Below are 24,870 nucleotides of genomic sequence, written 5' to 3' on the forward strand. Positions count from 1 at the left end.
CCCTGGAATTACAACATATGAACATGATATTCCAGGAGACGTCCATGACGATCTTCTCGTTGATCGCAGAATTTTGGCTCACCACAGATATAACAAGGCTCCACGTTGCTCCCTTGGTCCTTGTCGAACTCCATAAAAGGCAGAAGGCGATGCAGCAACTCGTATCTATATATGGAACCTCTTGGAGGTTCTATAAATTGATAGATCCGAAGAGGACACTGACAGCACAAAGTAACTTCAGGACCCTAGGATGGGCTGCATTGTCGTGGAAGCGTCTCAACACAGCTCCATCAGGCCAAGCATCCCTGGCACAACTGCAGGGCGTTAAGACAAACCCGGAGTTCGAAAAATTAGCGGCACTAAAGTTGAAGCCTAAGTTTGTTGGAACGGATGCGAAGTCTTATTTGGACATCCTCAAGGGCTTGTTGGCAGATCAATCGCCCCATGTCAATATGAACTGGAGCCGGGTCATTCGAGCAATCGAAGAAGGTGAATGGATCGAGGGTAGAGACTTTTAAAATTGCTGATGATAATAAAAACGATAAATGTCAATGCTGTCAACCAAATGGACATATTTATTGATAGGCGCATTCGTGCACTCTGTCACACCCTAGGACTTCCTGCAAAGTCAATTACCTGGGAGCAAACCATTAAGCCTATGTTCGATGAGGATGAGTTAAGAAAGCTCAACGGGGAACTTGGCTTCTTCCCCAGATTGAAGAAAGCTCTATTTGTACCGGTCCTGGATATGTACACCCTGGAATTACAACATATGAACATGATATTCCAGGAGACGTCCATGACGATCTTCTCGTTGACCGCAGAATTTTGGCTCACCACAGATATAACAAGGCTCCACGTTGCTCCCTTGATCCTTGTCGAACTCCATAAAAGGCAGAAGGCGATGCAGCAACTCGTATCTATATATGGAACCTCTTGGAGGTTCTATAAATTGATAGATCCGAAGAGGACACTGACAGCACAAAGTAACTTCAGGACCCTAGGATGTGCTGCATTGTCGTGGAAGCGTCTCAACACAGCTCCATCAGGCCAAGCATCCCTGGCACAACTGCAGGGCGTTAAGACAAACCCGGAGTTCGAAAAATTAGCGGCACTAAAGTTGAAGCCTAAGTTTGTTGGAACGGATGCGAAGTCTTATTTGGACATCCTCAAGGGCTTGTTGGCAGATCAATCGCCCCATGTCAATATGAACTGGAGCCGGGTCATTCGAGCAATCGAAGAAGGTGAATGGATCGAGGGTAGAGACTTTTAAAATTGCTGATGATAATAAAAACGATAAATGTCAATGCTGTCAACCAAATGGACATATTTATTGATAGGCGCATTCGTGCACTCTGTCACACCCTAGGACTTCCTGCAAAGTCAATTACCTGGGAGCAAACCATTAAGCCTATGTTCGATGAGGATGAGTTAAGAAAGCTCAACGGGGAACTTGGCTTCTTCCCCAGATTGAAGAAAGCTCTATTTGTACCGGTCCTGGATATGTACACCCCGGAATTACAACATATGAACATGATATTCCAGGAGACGTCCATGACGATCTTCTCGTTGACCGCAGAATTTTGGCTCACCACAGATATAACAAGGCTCCACGTTGCTCCCTTGATCCTTGTCGAACTCCATAAAAGGCAGAAGGCGATGCAGCAACTCGTATCTATATATGGAACCTCTTGGAGGTTCTATAAATTGATAGATCCGAAGAGGTCACTGACAGCACAAAGTAACTTCAGGACCCTAGGATGTGCTGCATTGTCGTGGAAGCGTCTCAACACAGCTCCATCAGGCCAAGCATCCCTGGCACAACTGCAGGGCGTTAAGACAAACCCGGAGTTCGAAAAATTAGCGGCACTAAAGTTGAAGCCTGAGTTTGTTGGAACGGATGCGAAGTCTTATTTGGACATCCTCAAGGGCTTGTTGGCAGATCAATCGCCCCATGTCAATATGAACTGGAGCCGGGTCATTCGAGCAATCGAAGAAGGTGAATGGATCGAGGGTAGAGACTTTTAAAATTGCTGATGATAATAAAAACGATAAATGTCAATGCTGTCACCAAATGGACATATTTATTGATAGGCGCATTCGTGCACTCTGTCACACCCTAGGACTTCATGCAAAGTCAATTACCTGGGAGCAAACCATTAAGCCTATGTTCGATGAGGATGAGTTAAGAAAGCTCAACGGGGAACTTGGCTTCTTCCCCAGATTGAAGAAAGCTCTATTTGTACCGGTCCTGGATATGTACACCCCGGAATTACAACATATGAACATGATATTCCAGGAGACGTCCATGACGATCTTCTCGTTGACCGCAGAATTTTGGCTCACCACAGATATAACAAGGCTCCACGTTGCTCCCTTGATCCTTGTCGAACTCCCTAAATGGCAGAAGGCGATGCAGCAACTCGTATCTATATATGGAACCTCTTGGAGGTTCTATAAATTGATAGATCCGAAGAGGTCACTGACAGCACAAAGTAACTTCAGGACCCTAGGATGTGCTGCATTGTCGTGGAAGCGTCTCAACACAGCTCCATCAGGCCAAGCATCCCTGGCACAACTGCAGGGCGTTAAGACAAACCCGGAGTTCGAAAAATTAGCGGCACTAAAGTTGAAGCCTAAGTTTGTTGGAACGGATGCGAAGTCTTATTTGGACATCCTCAAGGGCTTGTTGGCAGATCAATCGCCCCATGTCAATATGAACTGGAGCCGGGTCATTCGAGCAATCGAAGAAGGTGAATGGATCGAGGGTAGAGACTTTTAAAATTGCTGATGATAATAAAAACGATAAATGCCAATGCTGTCACAATGGACATATTTATTGATAGGCGCATTCGTGCACTCTGTCACACCCTAGGACTTCCTGCAAAGTCAATTACCTGGGAGGAAACCATTAAGCCTATGTTCGATGAGGATGAGTTAAGAAAGCTCAACGGGGAACTTGGCTTCTTCCCCAGATTGAAGAAAGCTCTATTTGTACCGGTCCTGGATGTGTACACCCCGGAATTACAACATATGAACATGATATTCCAGGAGACGTCCATGACGATCTTCTCGTTGATCGCAGAATTTTGGCTCACCACAGATATAACAAGGCTCCACGTTGCTCCCTTGGTCCTTGTCGAACTCCATAAAAGGCAGAAGGCGATGCAGCAACTCGTATCTATATATGGAACCTCTTGGAGGTTCTATAAATTGATAGATCCGAAGAGGTCACTGACAGCACAAAGTAACTTCAGGACCCTAGGATGTGCTGCATTGTCGTGGAAGCGTCTCAACACAGCTCCATCAGGCCAAGCATCCCTGGCACAACTGCAGGGCGTTAAGACAAACCCGGAGTTCGAAAAACTAGCGGCACTAAAGTTGAAGCCTAAGTTTGTTGGAACGGATGCGAAGTCTTATTTGGACATCCTCAAGGGCTTGTTGGCAGATCAATCGCCCCATGTCAATATGAACTGGAGCCGGGTCATTCGAGCAATCGAAGAAGGTGAATGGATCGAGGGTAGAGACTTTTAAAATTGCTGATGATAATAAAAACGATAAATGTCAATGCTGTCAACCAAATGGACATATTTATTGATAGGCGCATTCGTGCACTCTGTCACACCCTAGGACCTGATGCAAAGTCAATTACCTGGGAGCAAACCATTAAGCCTATGTTCGATGAGGATGAGTTAAGAAAGCTCAACGGGGAACTTGGCTTCTTCCCCAGATTGAAGAAAGCTCTATTTGTACCGGTCCTGGATGTGTACACCCTGGAATTACAACATATGAACATGATATTCCAGGAGACGTCCATGACGATCTTCTCGTTGATCGCAGAATTTTGGCTCACCACAGATATAACAAGGCTCCACGTTGCTCCCTTGGTCCTTGTCGAACTCCATAAAAGGCAGAAGGCGATGCAGCAACTCGTATCTATATATGGAACCTCTTGGAGGTTCTATAAATTGATAGATCCGAAGAGGTCACTGACAGCACAAAGTAACTTCAGGACCCTAGGATGTGCTGCATTGTCGTGGAAGCGTCTCAACACAGCTCCATCAGGCCAAGCATCCCTGGCACAACTGCAGGGCGTTAAGACAAACCCGGAGTTCGAAAAACTAGCGGCACTAAAGTTGAAGCCTAAGTTTTTGGAACGGATGCGAAGTCTTATTTGGACATCCTCAAGGGCTTGTTGGCAGATCAATCGCCCCATGTCAATATGAACTGGAGCCGGGTCATTCGAGCAATCGAAGAAGGTGAATGGATCGAGGGTAGAGACTTTTAAAATTGCTGATGATAATAAAAACGATAAATGTCAATGCTGTCAACCAAATGGACATATTTATTGATAGGCGCATTCGTGCACTCTGTCACACCCTAGGACTTCCTGCAAAGTCAATTACCTGGGAGGAAACCATTAAGCCTATGTTCGATGAGGATGAGTTAAGAAAGCTCAACGGGGAACTTGGCTTCTTCCCCAGATTGAAGAAAGCTCTATTTGTACCGGTCCTGGATGTGTACACCCTGGAATTACAACATATGAACATGATATTCCAGGAGACGTCCATGACGATCTTCTCGTTGATCGCAGAATTTTGGCTCACCACAGATATAACAAGGCTCCACGTTGCTCCCTTGGTCCTTGTCGAACTCCATAAAAGGCAGAAGGCGATGCAGCAACTCGTATCTATATATGGAACCTCTTGGAGGTTCTATAAATTGATAGATCCGAAGAGGTCACTGACAGCACAAAGTAACTTCAGGACCCTAGGATGTGCTGCATTGTCGTGGAAGCGTCTCAACACAGCTCCATCAGGCCAAGCATCCCTGGCACAACTGCAGGGCGTTAAGACAAACCCGGAGTTCGAAAAATTAGCGGCACTAAAGTTGAAGCATAAGTTTGTTGGAACGGATGCGAAGTCTTATTTGGACATCCTCAAGGGCTTGTTGGCAGATCAATCTCCCCATGTCAATATGAACTGGAGCCGGGTCATTCGAGCAATCGAAGAAGGTGAATGGATCGAGGGTAGAGACTTTTAAAATTGCTGATGATAATAAAAACGATAAATGTCAATGCTGTCAACCAAATGGACATATTTATTGATAGGCGCATTCGTGCACTCTGTCACACCCTAGGACTTCCTGCAAAGTCAATTACCTGGGAGCAAACCATTAAGCCTATGTTCGATGAGGATGAGTTAAGAAAGCTCAACGGGGAACTTGGCTTCTTCCCCAGATTGAAGAAAGCTCTATTTGTACCGGTCCTGGATATGTACACCCCGGAATTACAACATATGAACATGATATTCCAGGAGACGTCCATGACGATCTTCTCGTTGACCGCAGAATTTTGGCTCACCACAGATATAACAAGGCTCCACGTTGCTCCCTTGATCCTTGTCGAACTCCCTAAATGGCAGAAGGCGATGCAGCAACTCGTATCTATATATGGAACCTCTTGAAGGTTCTATAAATTGATAGATCCGAAGAGGACACTGACAGCACAAAGTAACTTCAGGACCCTAGGATGGGCTGCATTGTCGTGGAAGCGTCTCAACACAGCTCCATCAGGCCAAGCATCCCTGGCACAACTGCAGGGCGTTAAGACAAACCCGGAGTTCGAAAAATTAGCGGCACTAAAGTTGAAGCATAAGTTTGTTGGAACGGATGCGAAGTCTTATTTGGACATCCTCAAGGGCTTGTTGGCAGATCAATCTCCCCATGTCAATATGAACTGGAGCCGGGTCATTCGAGCAATCGAAGAAGGTGAATGGATCGAGGGTAGAGACTTTTAAAATTGCTGATGATAATAAAAACGATAAATGTCAATGCTGTCAATGGACATATTTATTGATAGGCGCATTCGTGCACTCTGTCACACCCTAGGACTTCCTGCAAAGTCAATTACCTGGGAGGAAACCATTAAGCCTATGTTCGGTGAGGATGAGTTAAGAAAGCTCAACGGGGAACTTGGCTTCTTCCCCAGATTGAAGAAAGCTCTATTTGTACCGGTCCTGGATATGTACACCCCGGAATTACAACATATGAACATGATATTCCAGGAGACGTCCATGACGATCTTCTCGTTGACCGCAGAATTTTGGCTCACCACAGATATAACAAGGCTCCACGTTGCTCCCTTGATCCTTGTCGAACTCCCTAAATGGCAGAAGGCGATGCAGCAACTCGTATCTATATATGGAACCTCTTGAAGGTTCTATAAATTGATAGATCCGAAGAGGACACTGACAGCACAAAGTAACTTCAGGACCCTAGGATGTGCTGCATTGTCGTGGAAGCGTCTCAACACAGCTCCATCAGGCCAAGCATCCCTGGCACAACTGCAGGGCGTTAAGACAAACCCGGAGTTCGAAAAATTAGCGGCACTAAAGTTGAAGCCTAAGTTTGTTGGAACGGATGCGAAGTCTTATTTGGACATCCTCAAGGGCTTGTTGGCAGATCAATCGCCCCATGTCAATATGAACTGGAGCCGGGTCATTCGAGCAATCGAAGAAGGTGAATGGATCGAGGGTAGAGACTTTTAAAATTGCTGATGATAATAAAAACGATAAATGTCAATGCTGTCAACCAAATGGACATATTTATTGATAGGCGCATTCGTGCACTCTGTCACACCCTAGGACTTCATGCAAAGTCAATTACCTGGGAGCAAACCATTAAGCCTATGTTCGATGAGGATGAGTTAAGAAAGCTCAACGGGGAACTTGGCTTCTTCCCCAGATTGAAGAAAGCTCTATTTGTACCGGTCCTGGATATGTACACCCCGGAATTACAACATATGAACATGATATTCCAGGAGACGTCCATGACGATCTTCTCGTTGATCGCAGAATTTTGGCTCACCACAGATATAACAAGGCTCCACGTTGCTCCCTTGGTCCTTGTCGAACTCCATAAAAGGCAGAAGGCGATGCAGCAACTCGTATCTATATATGGAACCTCTTGGAGGTTCTATAAATTGATAGATCCGAAGGGGACACTGACAGCACAAAGTAACTTCAGGACCCTAGGATGTGCTGCATTGTCGTGGAAGCGTCTCAACACAGCTCAAACAGGCCAAGCATCCCTGGCACAACTGCAGGGCGTTAAGACAAACCCGGAGTTCGAAAAATTAGCGGCACTAAAGTTGAAGCCTGAGTTTGTTGGAACGGATGCGAAGTCTTATTTGGACATCCTCAAGGGCTTGTTGGCAGATCAATCGCCCCATGTCAATATAAACTGGAGCCGGGTCATTCGAGCAATCGAAGAAGGTGAATGGATCGAGGGTAGAGACTTTTAAAGGTGCTGGATGTGACAGCTATCCTAACATCATCATATTCCCACTATCAATGACCGTGAACTACGGTTCGACGTCCACTTAAATGAGATTAAGAAGAACGGCAAAACACGAATCAACCTTCTCCGTACCTTATCTAAAACCCACAAAAGTAGTAATAGAGAAATCCTTGCCAGAATAGCGAAGTCTTGAACTCTTCTGTCTGGCAGGTGATTCTCTTATGACCCGCCTTGCCCCTACATATAACCAATCAATTCGGATAATCGCTGGACTACTACCCTCTGGAACTTGGAGTTCTTATATTCCGATATCAAGCCATGGAAACCTTGTGCTGTAGAACAATTGGTTATTTAGAAAAGACAACCGGAGATCACGAGGTCTTCCTCCTCAGAGAGGGGAACAGAGCTCTAGACAGCCTGGCTCATCAGGAACTCCCCCCGGTTGAACAGGTCCACTGGGTCGGAGTCAGAAGGCGGGATGCTCCAGATTTCCACGTAGACACCTCGATCTCGAAACGATTCCGAGCAGGGGATAACTCTCCTGCTATGCGTTCTCACGTCACAGAGCTGTTAGGTAGCAAGTACCGCAACTACCATCACCGGTTCACCGATGGTTCCAAGTCCCTGGACAGAACCGGCTTCGGCGTTACCGACGTTGATAAAAGCTATTTCTATCGATTACCTGATCAGTGCTCCGTTTTCTCGGCCGAGGCTGCTGCAATCCTCTACAACTCCTGCTCCCAAACCCGTCTGTTTTATCTCCGACTCTGCTAGCGTTCTCGCTACCCTCAATTCATCATCAACCCGTCACCCATGGATCCAAGCTGTCCAGAAGAACTCGCCCTCTCACACTGTCTTCCTTTGGGTACCTGGTCATTGCGGGATTCAAGGCAACGTGGAGGTTGACCATCTTGCATCGAAAGGTCGATCCGGTCGTTTTACGCCTGGGAAAGACCTGAAAAACTGGGCTAAATCTCAAATCCGTTCGTCTTGGACCATAGAATGGGTAAATTCAAGAGATAAGTTTATCAGAAAAATCAAAGGAGAAACAAAACGCTGGAATGATACAAACGATCGTCGTGACCAACTAGTGTTATCTCGTCTGCGTGTCGGACACACCAACGCTACTCACAATATGGACAATGAGCGGCCTTTTCGCAAAAAGTGCGATGTCTGCAATACCACGATGACCGTCGAACATCTGTTAATCAACTGCCCTTGTTTTCAAGCACTTCGGGATCGCTACAATATTCCCGATAGTATCAGAGATGCGATTGCGAATGAAGCTCCTAGTGAAGCAGCAATAATAGCTTTCTTCAAAGATGCGGGACTTTACCATAAATGGCTACCGATTTGGTTTACTGTATGGATTTCAACGCTTACAATAGAATAGCTTACAATTTTAAAATGTATATATAAAATTTGAATGACAGGGGCGCCTCTAAACGCGAAGCCCTCTCTTACGCAATGATGGAGACGAACCAGCCACAGGCTGAAAGTCTCGATAATAAAGATAATAATAATAAGTAGTAGTAGTAGTAGTGGATAAGTGTCAAAAATTATCGTTTTGCGTAAAAATGTCTCGTTGGCAGCGCATAAATGAGAAAAATACTAAATAAGAAGCGTCAAATATACAAGTAATCGGCAGCAGTAAGATAAATTAGGAATATCCTACAGAGAAAGTGTATTCAGTGTTCGTTCGTTCGTTGAAAATAATTGCTAGATTGGCGTAAAAAAACGTAGGCCCCGGTATATTTATAGAAAGCAATTTGCGGCATTTGATACTACAAGCGAATGTGTTAGGATTATTTACAGATGGAATTAAGCGCCCGCAAACGCTTTCACTCGCTCAAATGAACCTAAATAACGCCATAGCAAATAGGAATCTTTTGAATTCAATCATGAGTATTATCTAAAGCTGGGCTCACAGTCATTCTAGCGCGTTCCTTATTCTAACCGTCTTCGAACTCCACCTACTACACTTCCTCAATCGATCGGATCCAATTGACTAGAATTCAGAAGAAATGATTGACCTTATCAAACGTTAAGTATTATTTTCTAGTTAGAAACAGTACAAAAAAGCTTGTTAAAATAATAGGTAAAAAAACATCAAAGTTGCTCGACAAGAGTGCTACTGTTAAGCAGCACTAAGTTCTTATAGAAACACGATCAAAAATGTAACAACATCATTCTGAACATCCGTCCCCAATTGGGGACTCCCCACGTCGCCACTCTCACCGAACCGTGCAACCCACGGGACAAGTAACGCAGCCAGGAATGCTGCTTCCTTAACGCTGCCCAACCATGCGCTCGATTCTAACATTATTCGAGACCGCCGTCCACCATCAACTACATTGAATTGTGACTCGATAGGGTATGTAGCGTACAGCGGGATTTATGCTATAGCGAACCTGCCGGAAAACTAGTAGAACTGCTACTATGGGCCAAGCTAAGCATTGACCCGGACAGACTGCCCTCTTCGTCCGGGTAGGTTTCTTTAGAAGCTTCGGCTAACGCCAGTGCACTGCAAACGAAAAAGAGAATAGATTTTTTAATATAAAAAAATATTAGATCGCTGATAGTGATAATGGTTGAAGCATTACCTGAAGCCCATCCGTGCCGATTCCTCGTCGAACGCCTCCAGTTGCTTTTCGTGTCGCTCCCGGAGGATACGAATCCGCTCCGCTCGTTCCTGGTTGAACTGTTGCAACTCGGTCTCCATCTTTGAATGGAAAAGAGCAGTTAGTGAGGGTGAAATACGATTCCCCTATAATGTATCGTATGCCAAGGCGATGTATTGTAAGTTTTTCGCATTTCCAAAGTAATCTGTATGTCAATCTCCAACAGCTTACAAAGGAATGTTGTAGTTCAAAGGATTGTCTATTTCAATAGAATCGATTGAAGGTCTCAAGAACAGGTAGGGTGATGTGGAAAGCTGATGACCGTGGGGATTTGCTGATCATCTTAATAAAACCTATGCTAAGAATGGAAAAAATACAACTGCTCTTCGCCTTTTTATATAGAACTTTTTGGCATCTACACGGGTTCTTTGTGGTTGGTAAATACTGGGCTTGGCATACCACTGGTACTTCGCGTGCCTGAAGGAACAAAAGAGACCCTTTGTGTGGTCCTTAGCCTGCTGTCCAGCAACTCCTATCCATCCCTCCTCGTGGTACTGGCCGAGGTAAAAGCAGCCTAAGGAAGATCGGGTAACCAGCTCCGGTGGGAACTTTGGTCGTATGCTGACAGGGAAGGGGGTGGGGATTTGCTTTTGCTAACCTGGGGCGTCTGTACTCCATGTTAGGAGCAGCTCACAACAGCGTTTGTTCCCCATGTCAGGGGCGGCTGAGTGCCAGAGAAGGATTCTAAGCTAAACAAACTGTGCACTATGGCCTTCTGAACATTTAGGGGGAATGGTCATCCGAAGATCTATGGGGTTGGTGCCAGGCCCTGCAACCGAAGAAACACATCAGCACAGGAACGTTAACGAGAAAATGCGGACCAAAACAATCGCCAAAGACCACAGCGACGGGAATGGATTAGCAATTGGAAATTACGTAGAACTGCAAATCTCTCAACTTCATCGTAAGTAAACGCATACTCTATGATATACTGAAGATCCGCGGTTTCGGAAGCGTAGCGCTGTAGTTTGACAGGAGCAATGGCGTGAACGTTACCTACCATAAATAATACCAAGCGGGCGGAAGGCAGTGCTATGTAACTCGACCGAGGTTGGAAAACAAAGCGCTTCGACGGCGAAGTATTCAATGAAGCCCTGAGGCGCGAACGGAATACTCTGGACCTAAACGGTGAAGAGATGGTTTATTTTTTGTCAGTAGCGATAGGGGTAGTACTGGGACTTTTAATCTGCTCTAAGCTCCTGCCCAACATTTGGTTTTATAAGCCTTTATTACATTCATCACACAGACGTTCCTAAGCAATGTTGCTCAAATGGTCACTGTGTACCCTAGCAGCAATCAACCCTTGCCGTAGTTTTGTAGTCTAGTATTCCAGACTAGTATAAAACTACGATAAAACTTGAAATGCTACCAAAGTGGTTGAAGTGAAGAACGAAATAGTTTTATTGAACGGTCCTCATTCCCCATTTCATTTCATCAGTCACTGTCACATATTTACCACACTTTTGCTGTCGTCATTTTTTATTAACACTATCACTAATATCACCGATTATCACTCTTTAACTTTCGTAATACACATCATATATGTATACTTTCCATTATATCACTTCACTTTCACAGCTAAATTTCACATCACACTACTTTCATAATAATTCAATTTGTTACCATTTGCCATCGGTTACCATAACTAAATAATTAAACTATAATCAAACTACGATTTAGCACTACGATCAAGAAAGTTACAGTAGAAAAATAAAATCACTTAGATAAATTTTACTGCACTCGCAGTCATTATGAACACTTTTATGATGAATATGTTAAGAACTAGGCAATAGTTTTTATATTCAGAGAAATGATTGCAGAATGTATTATAACCATTATTAAACTAGTAGCATAGACAAACATACGTACCACTGAGAAAAATTGCACTAATATGAACCTAGTATTATAATGTATTTGTTTTTAACAAAACTATCACACTCACTTTCAATGCAATTTTCAATTTTTTTCATCCCCACACATTTCTTCAAATATAATTATTAGCACCCTCACAATCCCTAATTTTAAAACGACGAGTGCAACGCACAGTTCCACTAAACACTCATTCTTATGTTGCATTATAAAACGATTGATCACACTTTAGCTTTGAAACTTAACCAGCATTACTGATTAGTACAAAGGATGCTACAGCTCGTGTAAACGAACTGAACCATCAACAACCAGTACTGGTTTATAAGTAACTACTGAGACCTGGCGGTCCCTCCGTTCGAAGAAGACCTTATAATATGCCGAAACATATTAAGAGATCCTCCACCTGAATGCAGCCGTTTCATGAATAATCATGAACCGTTAGAGGTGTGCCAAAGTATTGGGAAGGTGATATGTTTCACAGACGAATATTATTATGGTGCATCTTTTACTTTGGCACCGTCAAATCTCGACATGTTCAGAACCACGATGCAACGCTGCATAGATCAAGGAATCTTCCCGGACGTATGGATGTGACAGAAATTGGTGCTGCTACCAAAGGAGGGGAAACCATTAGGAGACCCGTCGGCGTATAACAAGTTATTGGAGAGGTTGATCTTCAACAGGCTAGTACCGTATACGGAAAGTGCAAACGGCCTGTCCAAAAACCAGTTTGGATTCTGAAAGGGTAAATCTACTCTAGACGCCATCCATTCGGTCGTTCGGACAACTCATCCGTTACTGCGCGGTTGTCTCTCTGGATGTGAAGAATGCGTTTGTTTAACAGCGCAAGTTGGGAAACGATAGTTCACGCACTTCACCGCCTCAAGGTACCGGTGCAGTTGTGTAAACTTCTAGAAAGCTATTGAGGTGGTGGTGGTCAACAACCGCAAGTCCGAGCAACGGGCGCTTATTTCGGTAGGTGATTGCACCATCGAGTCCAAGCGATCCCTTAGGCATTTTGGGGTAATGATCGATGACAAGCTCTGCTTTGCTAGCCACGTTGAATATGCCTATAGAAAGGCATCTATGGCTATAGCGGCGCTTTCGAGGATGATGTCTAACAGCTCTGCTGTAATTGCCAGCAAACGCAAGCTCCTAGCAAGCGTGGCGGTATCCATACTAAGGTATAGAGGACCAATCTGGTCAAAAGCGCTCAGAACGAGCAGAAACCTAAAGTACAGTTCCTGTCAGGACATGGTTGCTATAGACAGCACTTGCATAGGTTCGGGCACTCAGAATCTCTTGGGTACCCCAATTGTGCTGGTGTGGAGGAAACAGCAGAGCATGTCGTGTTCGATTGCCCCCGTTTCATTGTTATGGGAGATCGCATGCTCGCTACATGCGGAGGGGACACGTCCCCCGACAATATAATAGAGAGAATGTATACGGATGCCGAGTGCTGGAATGTAACTACGGCTGTCACTCACATAATGTTAGAATTGCAGCGCCTATGGCGCTCTGACCAAGAGTTGGCTGCAGAGGAGAAGCCCTGCCGAGGCTGGTCCCTTGTAACATTTTTTAAGTCGGCTAGGAGAAGATGTTTGCCTAGGCGGGTGAGCTCGATAGGGCCCCTCTTGAGGACTGCTGGAGGACAGTCAAAGCAGTCATTGACGACGCTGTCGAAAGCATTGTCGGATATGTAGAACCGAGCCGAAGAAACGATTGGTTCGTCGAGGAGTTCTAGGAGGTTTTATAGGTAAAGAATGTAGCGCGGGCTGCAATGCTGCACCATGGTACGCGGCAAAACGTGAAACGATACAGACTGAAGCGGAAACAGCAAACCCGAATATTACGGGACAAAAAGCGTCGCCTGGAAGAGGTGGAATGCCAAGAGATGGAGTTGCTGTACTGCCGTGAATCGCAAGTCAGTCCCATCTGTAAAAAGTAGGCATTGAGAAAATGGGCTGTGAAGTTTCCAAACTCGTTTTCCATACGAATATTTTTGAAAAATACCAGAGGATTGAAACATGATCAGATCGTAATGAAACTTTCACAATTTGCTTTTCACTTTGATATATTTTCGAGAAAAATATGAAGATAATAAAAACACGGTTCTTTTTTGTCTTACACGGGGTGGAAATCTGTAGTGGGACTGATATGCGATTACTTTTCATTTTGGGATAATTTGACTTGCTATTTTTTCCTTATTTTTCCGAACAAATCATATTATCTTATGAGTGGAGCTGAAAGAGCATTGGAAAATATGTTGAAAACTGAACTCAACTCAATTTTGACGAAAATGCAGATGGGTCTGACTTGCGAGTCACGGCAGTGTACCGTTCTCAAGAAACGCGGAAGTTCTATCAGAAGCTCAACACATCCCGCAAAGGCTTCGTACCGCAAACTGAAATGTGCCGGGATAAGGAAGGGAGCATTTTGACGTCCGTCCGTCGCGAGGTGATCGAAAGCTGGAAGAAGCACTACGATAAACACCTGAATGGCGCAGCGAGCACAGGCACAGAAGTTCAGGACAGCGCAGTCGATGGCTACGTCAGCATAGCGGACAGTGGAAACCAACCAGCTCCAACAGCTCCAAAACAACAAGGCCGCTGGCAAGGATGGTATCGGAGCCGAACTCATCAAGATGGGACCGGACAGGTTGGCCGCTTGTCTGCATCGGCTGATAGTCAGAATCTGGGAAACGGAACAGCTACCGGAGGAGTGGAAACAAGGCGTTATATGCCCTATCTTCAAAAAGGGGCGACAAACTGGAGTGTGGAAATAGCAAACGAATTCGTGGGAAGTTATCAAGCAGGTTTCATCGATGGCCGCTCGACAACGGACCAGATCTTTTCCGTGCGGCAAATCCTCCAGAAATGCAGTGAGTACCAGATCCCTACGCAGATTCTACCCCATTACCCCGAATGCCATTTCCCCGATTGCCATCACCCCGAATTCCATTACCCCGAATGTACCATTACCCCGAATTCCATCACCCCGAAAGCAATTTCCCCGAATTTACAATTATCATGACATGATGATATTGATGACATTTCCCCGCGATATTGGAATTCGGGGTAATGTCATTCGGGGTGATGGGACGTTCGGGGTTTTGGAATTCGGGGTAATGGCGTTCAGGTTAATGGCATTCGGGGTAATGGGATTCGGGGTAATGGGGTAGAATCCCTACGCACCATCTGTTCATCGATTTCAAGGCGGCATACGACAGTATTGACCGTGTAGAGCTATGGAAGATCGTGGACGAGAACAGCTTTCCCGGGAAGCTCACAAGATTGATTAAAGCAACGATGAACGGTGAGCAAAACTGTGTGAAGATCTCGGGCGAACACTCCAGTTTGTTCGAGACTCGGCGGGGACTACGACAGGGCGATGTACTTTCGTGCCTATTGTTCAATATGCTGCACTGATGACACTTACTTTTGCCTTTAAACAGCCCTTTGAAACCATTTGCAGTGTAATGTGTAAACTGATACATCATCACCTTCAAATACAATACATGAAGCACCGTAGTCTATTGTCGCAATAGACTTCGCCATTTTTTCACAACTCACCTTACTTTCCAGCAGAGCACGCCGCACACTGACGCGGTCTTCTAGTTCCTTCCGCTCGCGGTCCCGTTGCGCCTGCGCTTGCATCCGATTCTTGCTCTGGTACGCCGTCAGGATCTCCAGTTCGTACTGCAAGCGATCCTTCAGCTGATGGCATTCGACTTCCTGACTTTCGTCTAGCCGCAAACTCTGCTTCTGCAGCATGTCGGCAATACTTTGTTCATACTGAAAATGCGGGGGAAGATGGGACTTAGTGTGAATACTTCCGGAAATAAACTTCTAAGCACTTACCTGATCACCCAATAACGTTAACTTACGATGTTGTTCTTCTTTTAGTTTCTTTATCACAGCTTTTTGTTCCTCCTTGGGCGTTGTCTGCAGGATTTGAGCTTTCAGTGCCTTGTACTGACGCGTCTGGGTTTTACACGTTTCCCGGAACTGTTTGCGTATTTGGAGCTCTTTTTGCTGCAATCGTTCAAAAAGGAAGGTTGTCATTATTGGCCGTAACTTAATATCAGGGCTGGTAGGGACTGAGTGCACTAAAAATAGGAACCTATGCCTATTAAGTAGAACAAACAGGACCCACAAAACAAACAGAAACTAGGGAGATAAATATTCTAAAAAACAAAACCATCAGATAATCGAATAAAACATTTGTCTAAGGATATTGCCAACAGTATTTTGGAAGTTTCTCTAGAATGTTATTGCTCGTATTACTGTATGCATTTTTTCAAGATTTTCTCTGAGACTTTCACGATAACTAACAATTGTATTTGCCCAAACTTTCTTCAGGATTTTATTTAGTGTTCCTTGTACAGACTTTCTACGGAGCTCCTCCAATATTTCAGCAGTTAGTTCAATTACATCAGGACTCTAGATTATGTTCCAGAGATTCCCACACAGAATTTCAAAAAAATTCTTCAAAAATTTCGTTCAGGATTTCTGTTAGGGCTTACCCGTTCTTCGTCGAAGGAATTTCCACCGTTTAGTGATAAACGGCCCAGAAAAATAACTGCGATGAGTGTACCAAACGGGAAACTGGATACTGTCGTCCGCACTTAGCTTATCCTGATTGGAATTACAGGCCACTGGTCTGACAATGCTATTCGGTTCAGGGTTTGGTCACTTGCACTGGTTCAAGTTGTTACCGTAAGCCAATTAAGATTCGTTACACTTTTGGACACTTATTAGAAAAGGGCTATTTCACTTGGCAATTAATCTTTCCTTCACACGCGAAACGACCGAATCAATCACAAAGTAACCTACGAAGGCTATCACTCCGACGGTCTAGATCGAACTGTCCTTACTCTCCTATATACACGATTCGCTTCACTCTGTCTATAAACCATTTATGGCGTTGACCACTACATGTGGACATTAATCGAAACGCGCACTACTCTCGTAATCACTTACTCTCTTTTCTTCTCAAAATAGGGTATACGATACAAATTCATAATTTAGTTCAATTTCAATTCAATTCTCATCAATTTCTTTAACACGGGCTGTAGGAATTACCATGCCCACACAGTTACGGATCACCCACAGTGACGGATCACTTTGGCGTTCCACATCGGATAACTCGCTCAAAACATAAACGTTGACGTAAAATATATTTTTCCCATGTTATACTATTAGTCTTCTACCATTTGTAATGTTCAGCACAACATTCAATCGCTAAATAACGGTGTATTTGATAAATGTTTAGTTGGTACCACACAGCTATCATTATATGGTCGTTTTCTGTAAGAAGTGCCGTCATCATTCATAAGCTCTCACAGGTGCTAAAATTCAAATATTATAGCAGAAAAAATGCTCGTTTGCTTAGATTTAGTATGAATTCATCATTGGAAAATATTTTCCTTAATTGTTGACTGTAAATACTGAATATTAGCAGTTCCAACTAGTGATCCATAATATGGGCAAGGAAATGATTGTTTATCACGGTTATGGATCACTTCCAAAGAATGTAGTTTTCTACCATTTTAAGCATTGGATTCGACATTTTCAGTCAATAGCATTAAGGATAAAACTATTAAAACGTCAAGGTTTGTCAATTTCGTTTTTTAGCAGACAAAAATGGGTGGAGAATTTGGTGTGGAGCGAAAACAGTACATGTATCAGTTACTACAATGCAGTATCACAAAACAGGGCATTTTACCATTGTTTCCAGCTCTAACACTGCTATTTGTTTGCAGTAATATGTGACACATTGTTAACTTTCGCCAAATCATGCAATACAGATGCATTGAGTTGAAAATCTCTTGATTTTGCACACTGATCCGTAATATGTCACAATTTGATCCATAATATGAACATTGATCCATAATATGGTTTTCAGAAACCGATACAATTTTTAGTTTTTATACAATCCTATGTAAATATTACACTCAAAACAGTTTACTAACCGAAGTTCCAATTTGAAACGATTCATTTCGTGCTTTTAAATTACAATTTTGCGTTTTCCATGTCGTTTTATTGAATTTTATAGGTTGGACTCCACACTATTTGATCCATAAGGGGTCGTCCATAAATGACGTAGCTTTTTAGGGGGGAGGGGGGTCTTCACGAATTTGTGACGATGTGTGACGAGGGGGAGGGAGGGGTCCTAGCTAGTGGACGTAGCATTTTGAATCACGTCGGTAAAAAGAGAGGCGCTGAAAAAAAATGACACACATTTTTTTATCAAACTTCTTTTTTCTTTGTTTGACTCATAAAGTTGGGTTTTAAAATGATGATTCAGCTTCAAAACATTCATATGACAGATTGTGCAATCAAACAGATTTTTGAATGCTTTAAATAATTATGTGAACATTATATTCATGTATTATTACATTAATTTATACATATATAAATTAAAAGATAAATAAACAAATTAAAAATCAAGGCTTTAACGACTTGGAAAACATTGTTTTAGTTTGATTCATATTTTCTGTTAGAGCTTAATTCTTAAAAAAAACATATGTTTGCTTTGGCAAATATTACATTAAAACAAGATATTCATTACGTGAATTATGCTCTCAATGTTGGGTGGAGATCCCCAATCAACTCATCGATTTGCTTTGATATATCAATGCTCTCGATGGAAAAGCCTGGACAACAGACTCGAGTGTTATCGAAATTGTTCTTTCATTCAATTTTCTTAATAACCCGGTAATTTGAAGAAAGACTATTTTTAGTATTTAATTGTTTCGTTATAGTTTGTGTAAGATTATTTCAGTATGGGGAACGATAATGAAGTTAAGCTGAAATATTATAAAGTTGGATAACTTGTATACTGCCCATGAAAGCATAACTGTCCCATATTGATTTTCGAGCCAACAACTTTTTTCGTCGCAATATTCATGTTTGAATATAAACTATATTATGCATATACAAATCTACACACTTTGCTGAACATGTCGTGGTAAAACATGAAGTTGGTGTAGTCCCATATTGAAAAATAAAAGCATAAAAGTCTCTATGGACCAATGCATGAGTTCATTATTTGACGTTTGAGCGGTGTCGTGTTACTTATGTGACCATGGAAACTAGTGAACTCGGCACCGCTCAAACGTCAAATTAGTGAACTCGTGCATCGGTCCATATGAACTATGAACCCCAATAACAGCTGCAAAACATGATTTATGCTCAAGCTTATATTTTTCGTTGATCAATAGTTGTTAAAGTAGGAAGCAGTGCGGTTGTGCTGAATGATACGGCATGCACAATTGTATTAGAAAATTATAAACATTTGTATGAAAAAACAAACTTCAGACTTGAAGCGTTATTTTCTCAATGCCTACTTTTTCCATATGGGACAGTTATGCTTTTATGGGCAGTATAATAATCGCTAAGATTTTCCGAGCATTCCAAAAATTACAAGTGTAATCTTTTCTACATCTGGCACCTTATTGCTAAATGGATTTGAATTTGGATAATAATGACGAATATCCTTTTCAAATTAAATATATTTTAGCTTGATCTTTTTCATTGAAATCCGTTTCCTAACAACGAATAATTAATAAAACAATCCTCTAATGTAACTAAATGTCTTTTCAACATATTATAAAATCTATTGTACCCTAACTCGTTACTGTTAGCTTCATCAATCCAATCAAAGATTTTTCCTTTTTCTATATTTTCCGCTGTAAATTAATTTTTCATAGTAACAACAGCAAAAGTAATACAATTTAGCCAACAACTTAAACAGGAAAAGCTGCTACAGCAAATCAAACATTTATTCGTCAGATTATCCTTACGTTTCAGTCAGTAATTGATATCGAAATCTGTATTGAACTTCTGATTTCCAATTTTTTGTTTCAACCCAATTGCTAAGGAAAACAAATAAAAAAAAGATAGGGGGGGGGGGGTGCTTGATATGCTACGTATTTTCCAAGGGGGGGTAGCAGTATTTGTGACGAAATGCTACGAGGGGGGAGGGGGGTGTAAAAAATCAGTGAAAAAATGCTACGTCATTTATGGACGGCCCCTAACTGTGGGGTCATGGTACATGTAGGAATTCTATTCTGTAGATCCTTTCAAAGAATGTATTCAGAAATTATTCATTGGATGCCTACAGTAAATAGTCAAGGATTTTTTAAATAAATCAAAAAAATCCTGGACATATTTCTAAACAAAATCCTATTGGCTGGAAATCTCAATAATAAAGAAAGAAAAAAAACCTAATGTAATATCTGATGAAACTTCTGTATGTTATGTAGAACTTCACAAGTAATTCCCGTATGAAATGCTGGAGAAATATCTGAAAAAAAAACTTCATGTGGAATCCCTGATCTAATTTATTGAGGGATTCTTCAAACTTTATGCATCTCCTGGAATAATCCCTAGAGGATGTATTAAGTAATTCATGGAAGAAATTTTAATGGGTTTTGGGAGGAATTTTATGAAAATGGCGATAAGAATAACTTTAAAAAAATCAGCGTAGAAACTACTGGAGAAATTCTTGTTTGGGATAATCTTTTCACGATTTTTTCAAGCAATCTGGAATAAACATTTTTGATTTTTTGGGAGAATTCCAGTAGGAATCTTTGGAAAACCTCTTTCTGCAGGTAAAATCGGTGAAAAAAAAACGGACGGAAATCATGATTAATTAAGGGATCACCTTGGTTTAGATTGATTCCTTTGGAAATTTCGGAAGGTAGAGGCATTGGAGTGCTTCAGAAATTCTTGGGATAAGTTCTGGAGAAATTCATCTAAGCATCTTTTGGAAAATCGGTGAAGGAATTCCTGGGAGACATGTTTCTCTCTGGTGGTATTTCTTGAAGAAAATTTCCTGAAACTATATCAGAGGTTTCTGGAGAATTCACTAGAAATTTTCCCGAAGCTTTTCCTCAAGGATTCCGAGAACAAGTCGCGTAAGTATCTCTGGAGGTATTTCTGGGGCCTTCTGAATTTTGCATCAGAATTCATTAACATAATAGATACTTTGGGAAACATTTTGATGGCAAAAAAAGTGTTTAGAGAGCATGCATTGAAAATGGAAACTTGAATTAAAATTGTGACCAAGTTCCTAAAAAAAACCTGATACCAGCCCTGTAATATCGAGATAAACGATGAACTTACCTTCAGACTTTTCGGTTGCTGCTTGAGTTCTAGCGCATGCCTCCTCAACAGCTCCCGTTCCGCCCTATCCATGTACTCCTTTTGGTTACGCAGCTCACTTTCATGTTGTTTTGATATCTAGCCGATACAAAAATAATCACTGTAATACATAGAACGATTAAAAATATGAAGTGTCCCTACCTGCTCTTCTCGGAGAGCGTGAACACTCTTCTGTTGTCGGTATTCTAAGTCCTGAGTCTTTTCATGGTGTTTTATAAGCATGCCATGGGCTTGTTCCAGCTGCTGTTGCTTTTTACTCAGTTCCTGTTGAAGGAAGGAAACGAAATGTTATCTACGGAGACAACTAACAATCAGTTCCACCTACATCTCTCAGCAGTTGGTTTTCGAGATCGTGCAGAAGAATCATCTTTTTCCTCCGGAACTTTCGCATCTCCAGATCGATGTAGTTCTTCTGTACTCGCAGCATTCGCTGCTCTTCTTGAGCCTCCGCTTGCTTCAGATTATCTTTCTGGGATCTGGAAACAAGATATATAGTGTGTTATTAATTTCATCAAAAATTCAAAGATTCTGAAACATACTGAAGTGTAGCATCTCGTTGCCGCTTCGGAGTCGAATCGTCCATCGATAGCTCTCGCTTCCATCGTTCTTTGTTTGCTTTGTATTCCTTCTTTTTATGCAACTCGAACGCTTTGCGATCGCCTTCTTGCCGTGTCGATATCTCCTTGTACAATTTCTTCTCGGCAACGTTGTTCTGCTTTATCCTTCGGTCGATTTCTTGCTGATGCTTTCCCTGTTGAAAGATACTTATGTACAACACTTGTTCATTTTAGATATTCAATTAAGTTTTACCGAAAGTTTATCTAGATCCCTAGTGAAACTATGTAATAGCAGATCATATTCTTTGTCCAACGCTCCTTTGTGCTGTTCCATCTCAACCTTGCACCGTTCTTCCAGCTTCACTAAGGCTGCCTGATGTTCCCGTCGCATTCGTTTATAGCCGGACATTTGTTCGTGCATTTCCTCCTGCTCAAATGGGAAAAACAAGGTAAATGTTTACACCGATTCAATCACATTTCCCTGAAAACTAATCGCCCGAATGACAAACGCCCAAATTTCAATCGCCCGAAAAGGCTATTTCCCCGAAATGTTCCATGAAACAACTTGGAATCAAGTTATCTGAACTTACAATGATAAGGATACCAGTACATCCAAAACAAGGATACACAATTTGTATTAGATCCTTACGTATAAGCTTTCATCATCATTAATAATATCCGTAGAAAACAGAGTTTTCGATTAATAATGAGGATTTAAATCTTATACCACAAAAATAAGGAATACCGCAATAATGGGCACATTACCCTAGTACTGTAAAAGTTGAAGAAGGGTCATAGAGCCCTGTTCATCAAATAGGGAAGATATACCGACTAAAAGATGCCGAAGGCACCAAACTTAAGATACCCAAACAAATCCATGAGATGCCACCAAACCACGCCAAGGTTTGGGCCAATTAATTTGGCAGTATCCATTTGATGATGAGGTTCCAGCAATACTAATTATAATTATATATTTTTTTCATAATTTCACCCATAATTTATCCATCTTTACCACGTGTAATGAGGTTATTAATTTAATACTAATTCACTAAAAAAGAATTTAACATCATCGGAAATGTCTCCCGTTTCAACTTACACGAATTTAAAGATATATTTGGTCTTAAAACAGTTTCTCAAGCATCTTTGATTGTGTGATGTGTGATTGTGTTATTTTAGAAAGTATTTTCAATATAAATTTAAAGGCGTTTGGAATTCAGGCGAATGGTTTTCAGGGAAACGTGATAGAGTCGTTTACGCCAACCTACTAAGTGGACTCTCAAAGCAAACTCACCTGCATGTGTTCCTTCTGCTGTTTCGTCACAATACTGGTCGTCCTAATAGTAGCAAAATTGTTGGCACCATGCTCGGCAACCGCATTCGCTGCCGCCTGCGACACATGATTATGATGCGGATGATGATGAGGTACAACGGGACTAGATGACGAATTTTGATACCCAATACTAGCACCCATACTGCCGGATCCGGAGCCACTTCCTCCGAGTCCCCCACTGCCTCCGCTTCCTCCGCTCACACCCAGACTCATTCGGTTCAGACCGTCGCCTACCATTAGCCCATCGCGACCGCCCGAATTGTTCATACTATTGTTGTGCATCGGGGGCAGGCCTGGGCCCGGCATTCGATGCCTAGATGCATTCCGTAACACACCTCCATGATGATCCACCGAATGTAACGAATGTTCCGAGGTTATACTATTACTCTTGCTGCTATCACCGCCAATCTGCTCATCCGGCGTGTCTTCCGCGTCCCCGACATTACTTTCGGTTTCACAAGAATCCACCATCAGGATCTTCTTCATCTTCCTATAGTTTAGATTGTCCAATTCCCTAACGGCAGCTTTAGTTCTAAAAAAATGCAATAATTCAAGTAAAACATTTTCCATACAAACCATCTAAAACACCAACCTCGCTATTAAATCAATCAGTACATTTGGCGATCGTATCCTCGTCATGAACGAATGGGTTAACAGTTTACTGGAATTTGGCCTCTCATTTGGGGATTTCTTCAAGCAGAAATCCACAAAACTCCGAAAAATATCGGACCAGTCTGGAGCCTGAAAAAACACACAACATCAAACAGTGCCGTCATAAATTCTCCCGTCGCAGCATCCGCGTGTCTGCCCAGTGCCTACCCACCTGTAACGAAGGAGCCTCGTTTTGCGCAATATGGTACAGCGCAGACATCGCATTCATATTGAAGTAGGGAGGTTTCCTTTCCGCAAGTTCAATGCAGGTAATGCCGAGCGACCACACGTCCACCTTGCCGTCGTACTGGCCTTCATCCATCGCCAGAATCACCTCCGGTGCCATCCAGTACGGCGTCCCCACAAAACTGTTGGCGGGACATTTGATGGCAGCGCTGCCGAAATCAGCCAGTTTGACTATACCTTGCTCGGTTAGTAGGATGTTTCCCGCTTTGATGTCTCTGCAAAATAATAAAAAATGTACAAGGTTTGAAAATTGGGTTAAGGGTTCGTAAGAAAAATGGAGCATTTCACATTGCATTTAGTATCTTTAGTATCTTTAGTAGTCCATAAATGCATAACTTTTCCATATGGGTTTTCGAATCAACACCTTTCCTATCGCAATATTCATTTTTCAATACAGGTATGTTCCGTTTTTATCACGTTACGATTTTGTCACGCTCCGATTTTGTCACGTTCCGATTTGGTCAACAAATTATTCCGTTTTTGTCAACACAAAAAAATGTGTTATTCTTATTTTTCTAAATGCTTGAAATATAAACTAAAAACTTATTTTGCAGCTGTTTAAATGTTTTTCAATAGCTTCAGGGTTGAATTTTCGACAACAAAAAAGTGTTGATCACCTACAATACATGGTAGGTGTCAAGTCATATACGATTTAATAAGGTTTGACGCCTTCCTATTCGCTAATCAATTAAAGTTTTCAAACTTAGCATGGGCTGTTGGAAAAGGTTGACGCATCTTTCAACAGACGAGAGTTGCACTGGCTACGTCCTAGCAACCAGGCTTGATAGAACTCCTCTGCGGTACAAAAATGAGACGATTTTGATGTTTTAATACAGATCTGTATTATAGAGCACAGGTCCTCAAACGATTCGAGTGAGAGTGCAAAAAACTATGAGTATTTATTCTGGTACTCTTTCTCTCTTGTTGCTATGCTCACATTTACTTCACCCCAAACAAAACAGTCCTCGCGGAGTTGTGATGGAACTCTTTTTAATGGAATTTTGCTCTGTTCTGCATCTTCCTCGCTCAATTTTCGTTGTCTCTCTGCTTATATTTTTTTCGCTCCC

General features: G+C 42.3%; 1 protein-coding gene across 3 annotated transcripts in view; it reads right to left on the reverse strand.

The window, feature by feature from the left end:
- Positions 1–9,030: 9,030 nt before the first annotated feature.
- Positions 9,031–24,870, reverse strand: part of LOC5570058 (serine/threonine-protein kinase Tao) — a 48,848-nt gene continuing 33,008 nt past the window's right edge. For 2 of the 3 annotated variants that reach the window (XM_021855758.1, XM_021855757.1), the window contains 12 exons: positions 23,730–24,018; positions 23,499–23,647; positions 22,868–23,438; positions 21,830–22,006; positions 21,559–21,770; positions 21,345–21,495; positions 21,161–21,283; positions 20,981–21,097; positions 15,710–15,883; positions 15,422–15,643; positions 9,903–10,021; positions 9,031–9,823 (listed from right to left, as the gene is read on the reverse strand). In XM_021855758.1, the coding sequence (XP_021711450.1) occupies positions 9,700–9,823; positions 9,903–10,021; positions 15,422–15,643; positions 15,710–15,883; positions 20,981–21,097; positions 21,161–21,283; positions 21,345–21,495; positions 21,559–21,770; positions 21,830–22,006; positions 22,868–23,438; positions 23,499–23,647; positions 23,730–24,018 (2,428 nt within the window). In that variant the 3' untranslated portion in view covers positions 9,031–9,699. The remainder of the gene's footprint in view (positions 9,824–9,902; positions 10,022–15,421; positions 15,644–15,709; positions 15,884–20,980; positions 21,098–21,160; positions 21,284–21,344; positions 21,496–21,558; positions 21,771–21,829; positions 22,007–22,867; positions 23,439–23,498; positions 23,648–23,729; positions 24,019–24,870) is intronic. The other variant, XM_001658843.2, reaches the window with a different exon arrangement.

This window comes from Aedes aegypti, chromosome 3 (genome assembly GCF_002204515.2).
Source record: "Aedes aegypti strain LVP_AGWG chromosome 3, AaegL5.0 Primary Assembly, whole genome shotgun sequence".
Lineage (NCBI taxonomy): Eukaryota > Metazoa > Arthropoda > Insecta > Diptera > Culicidae > Aedes > Aedes aegypti.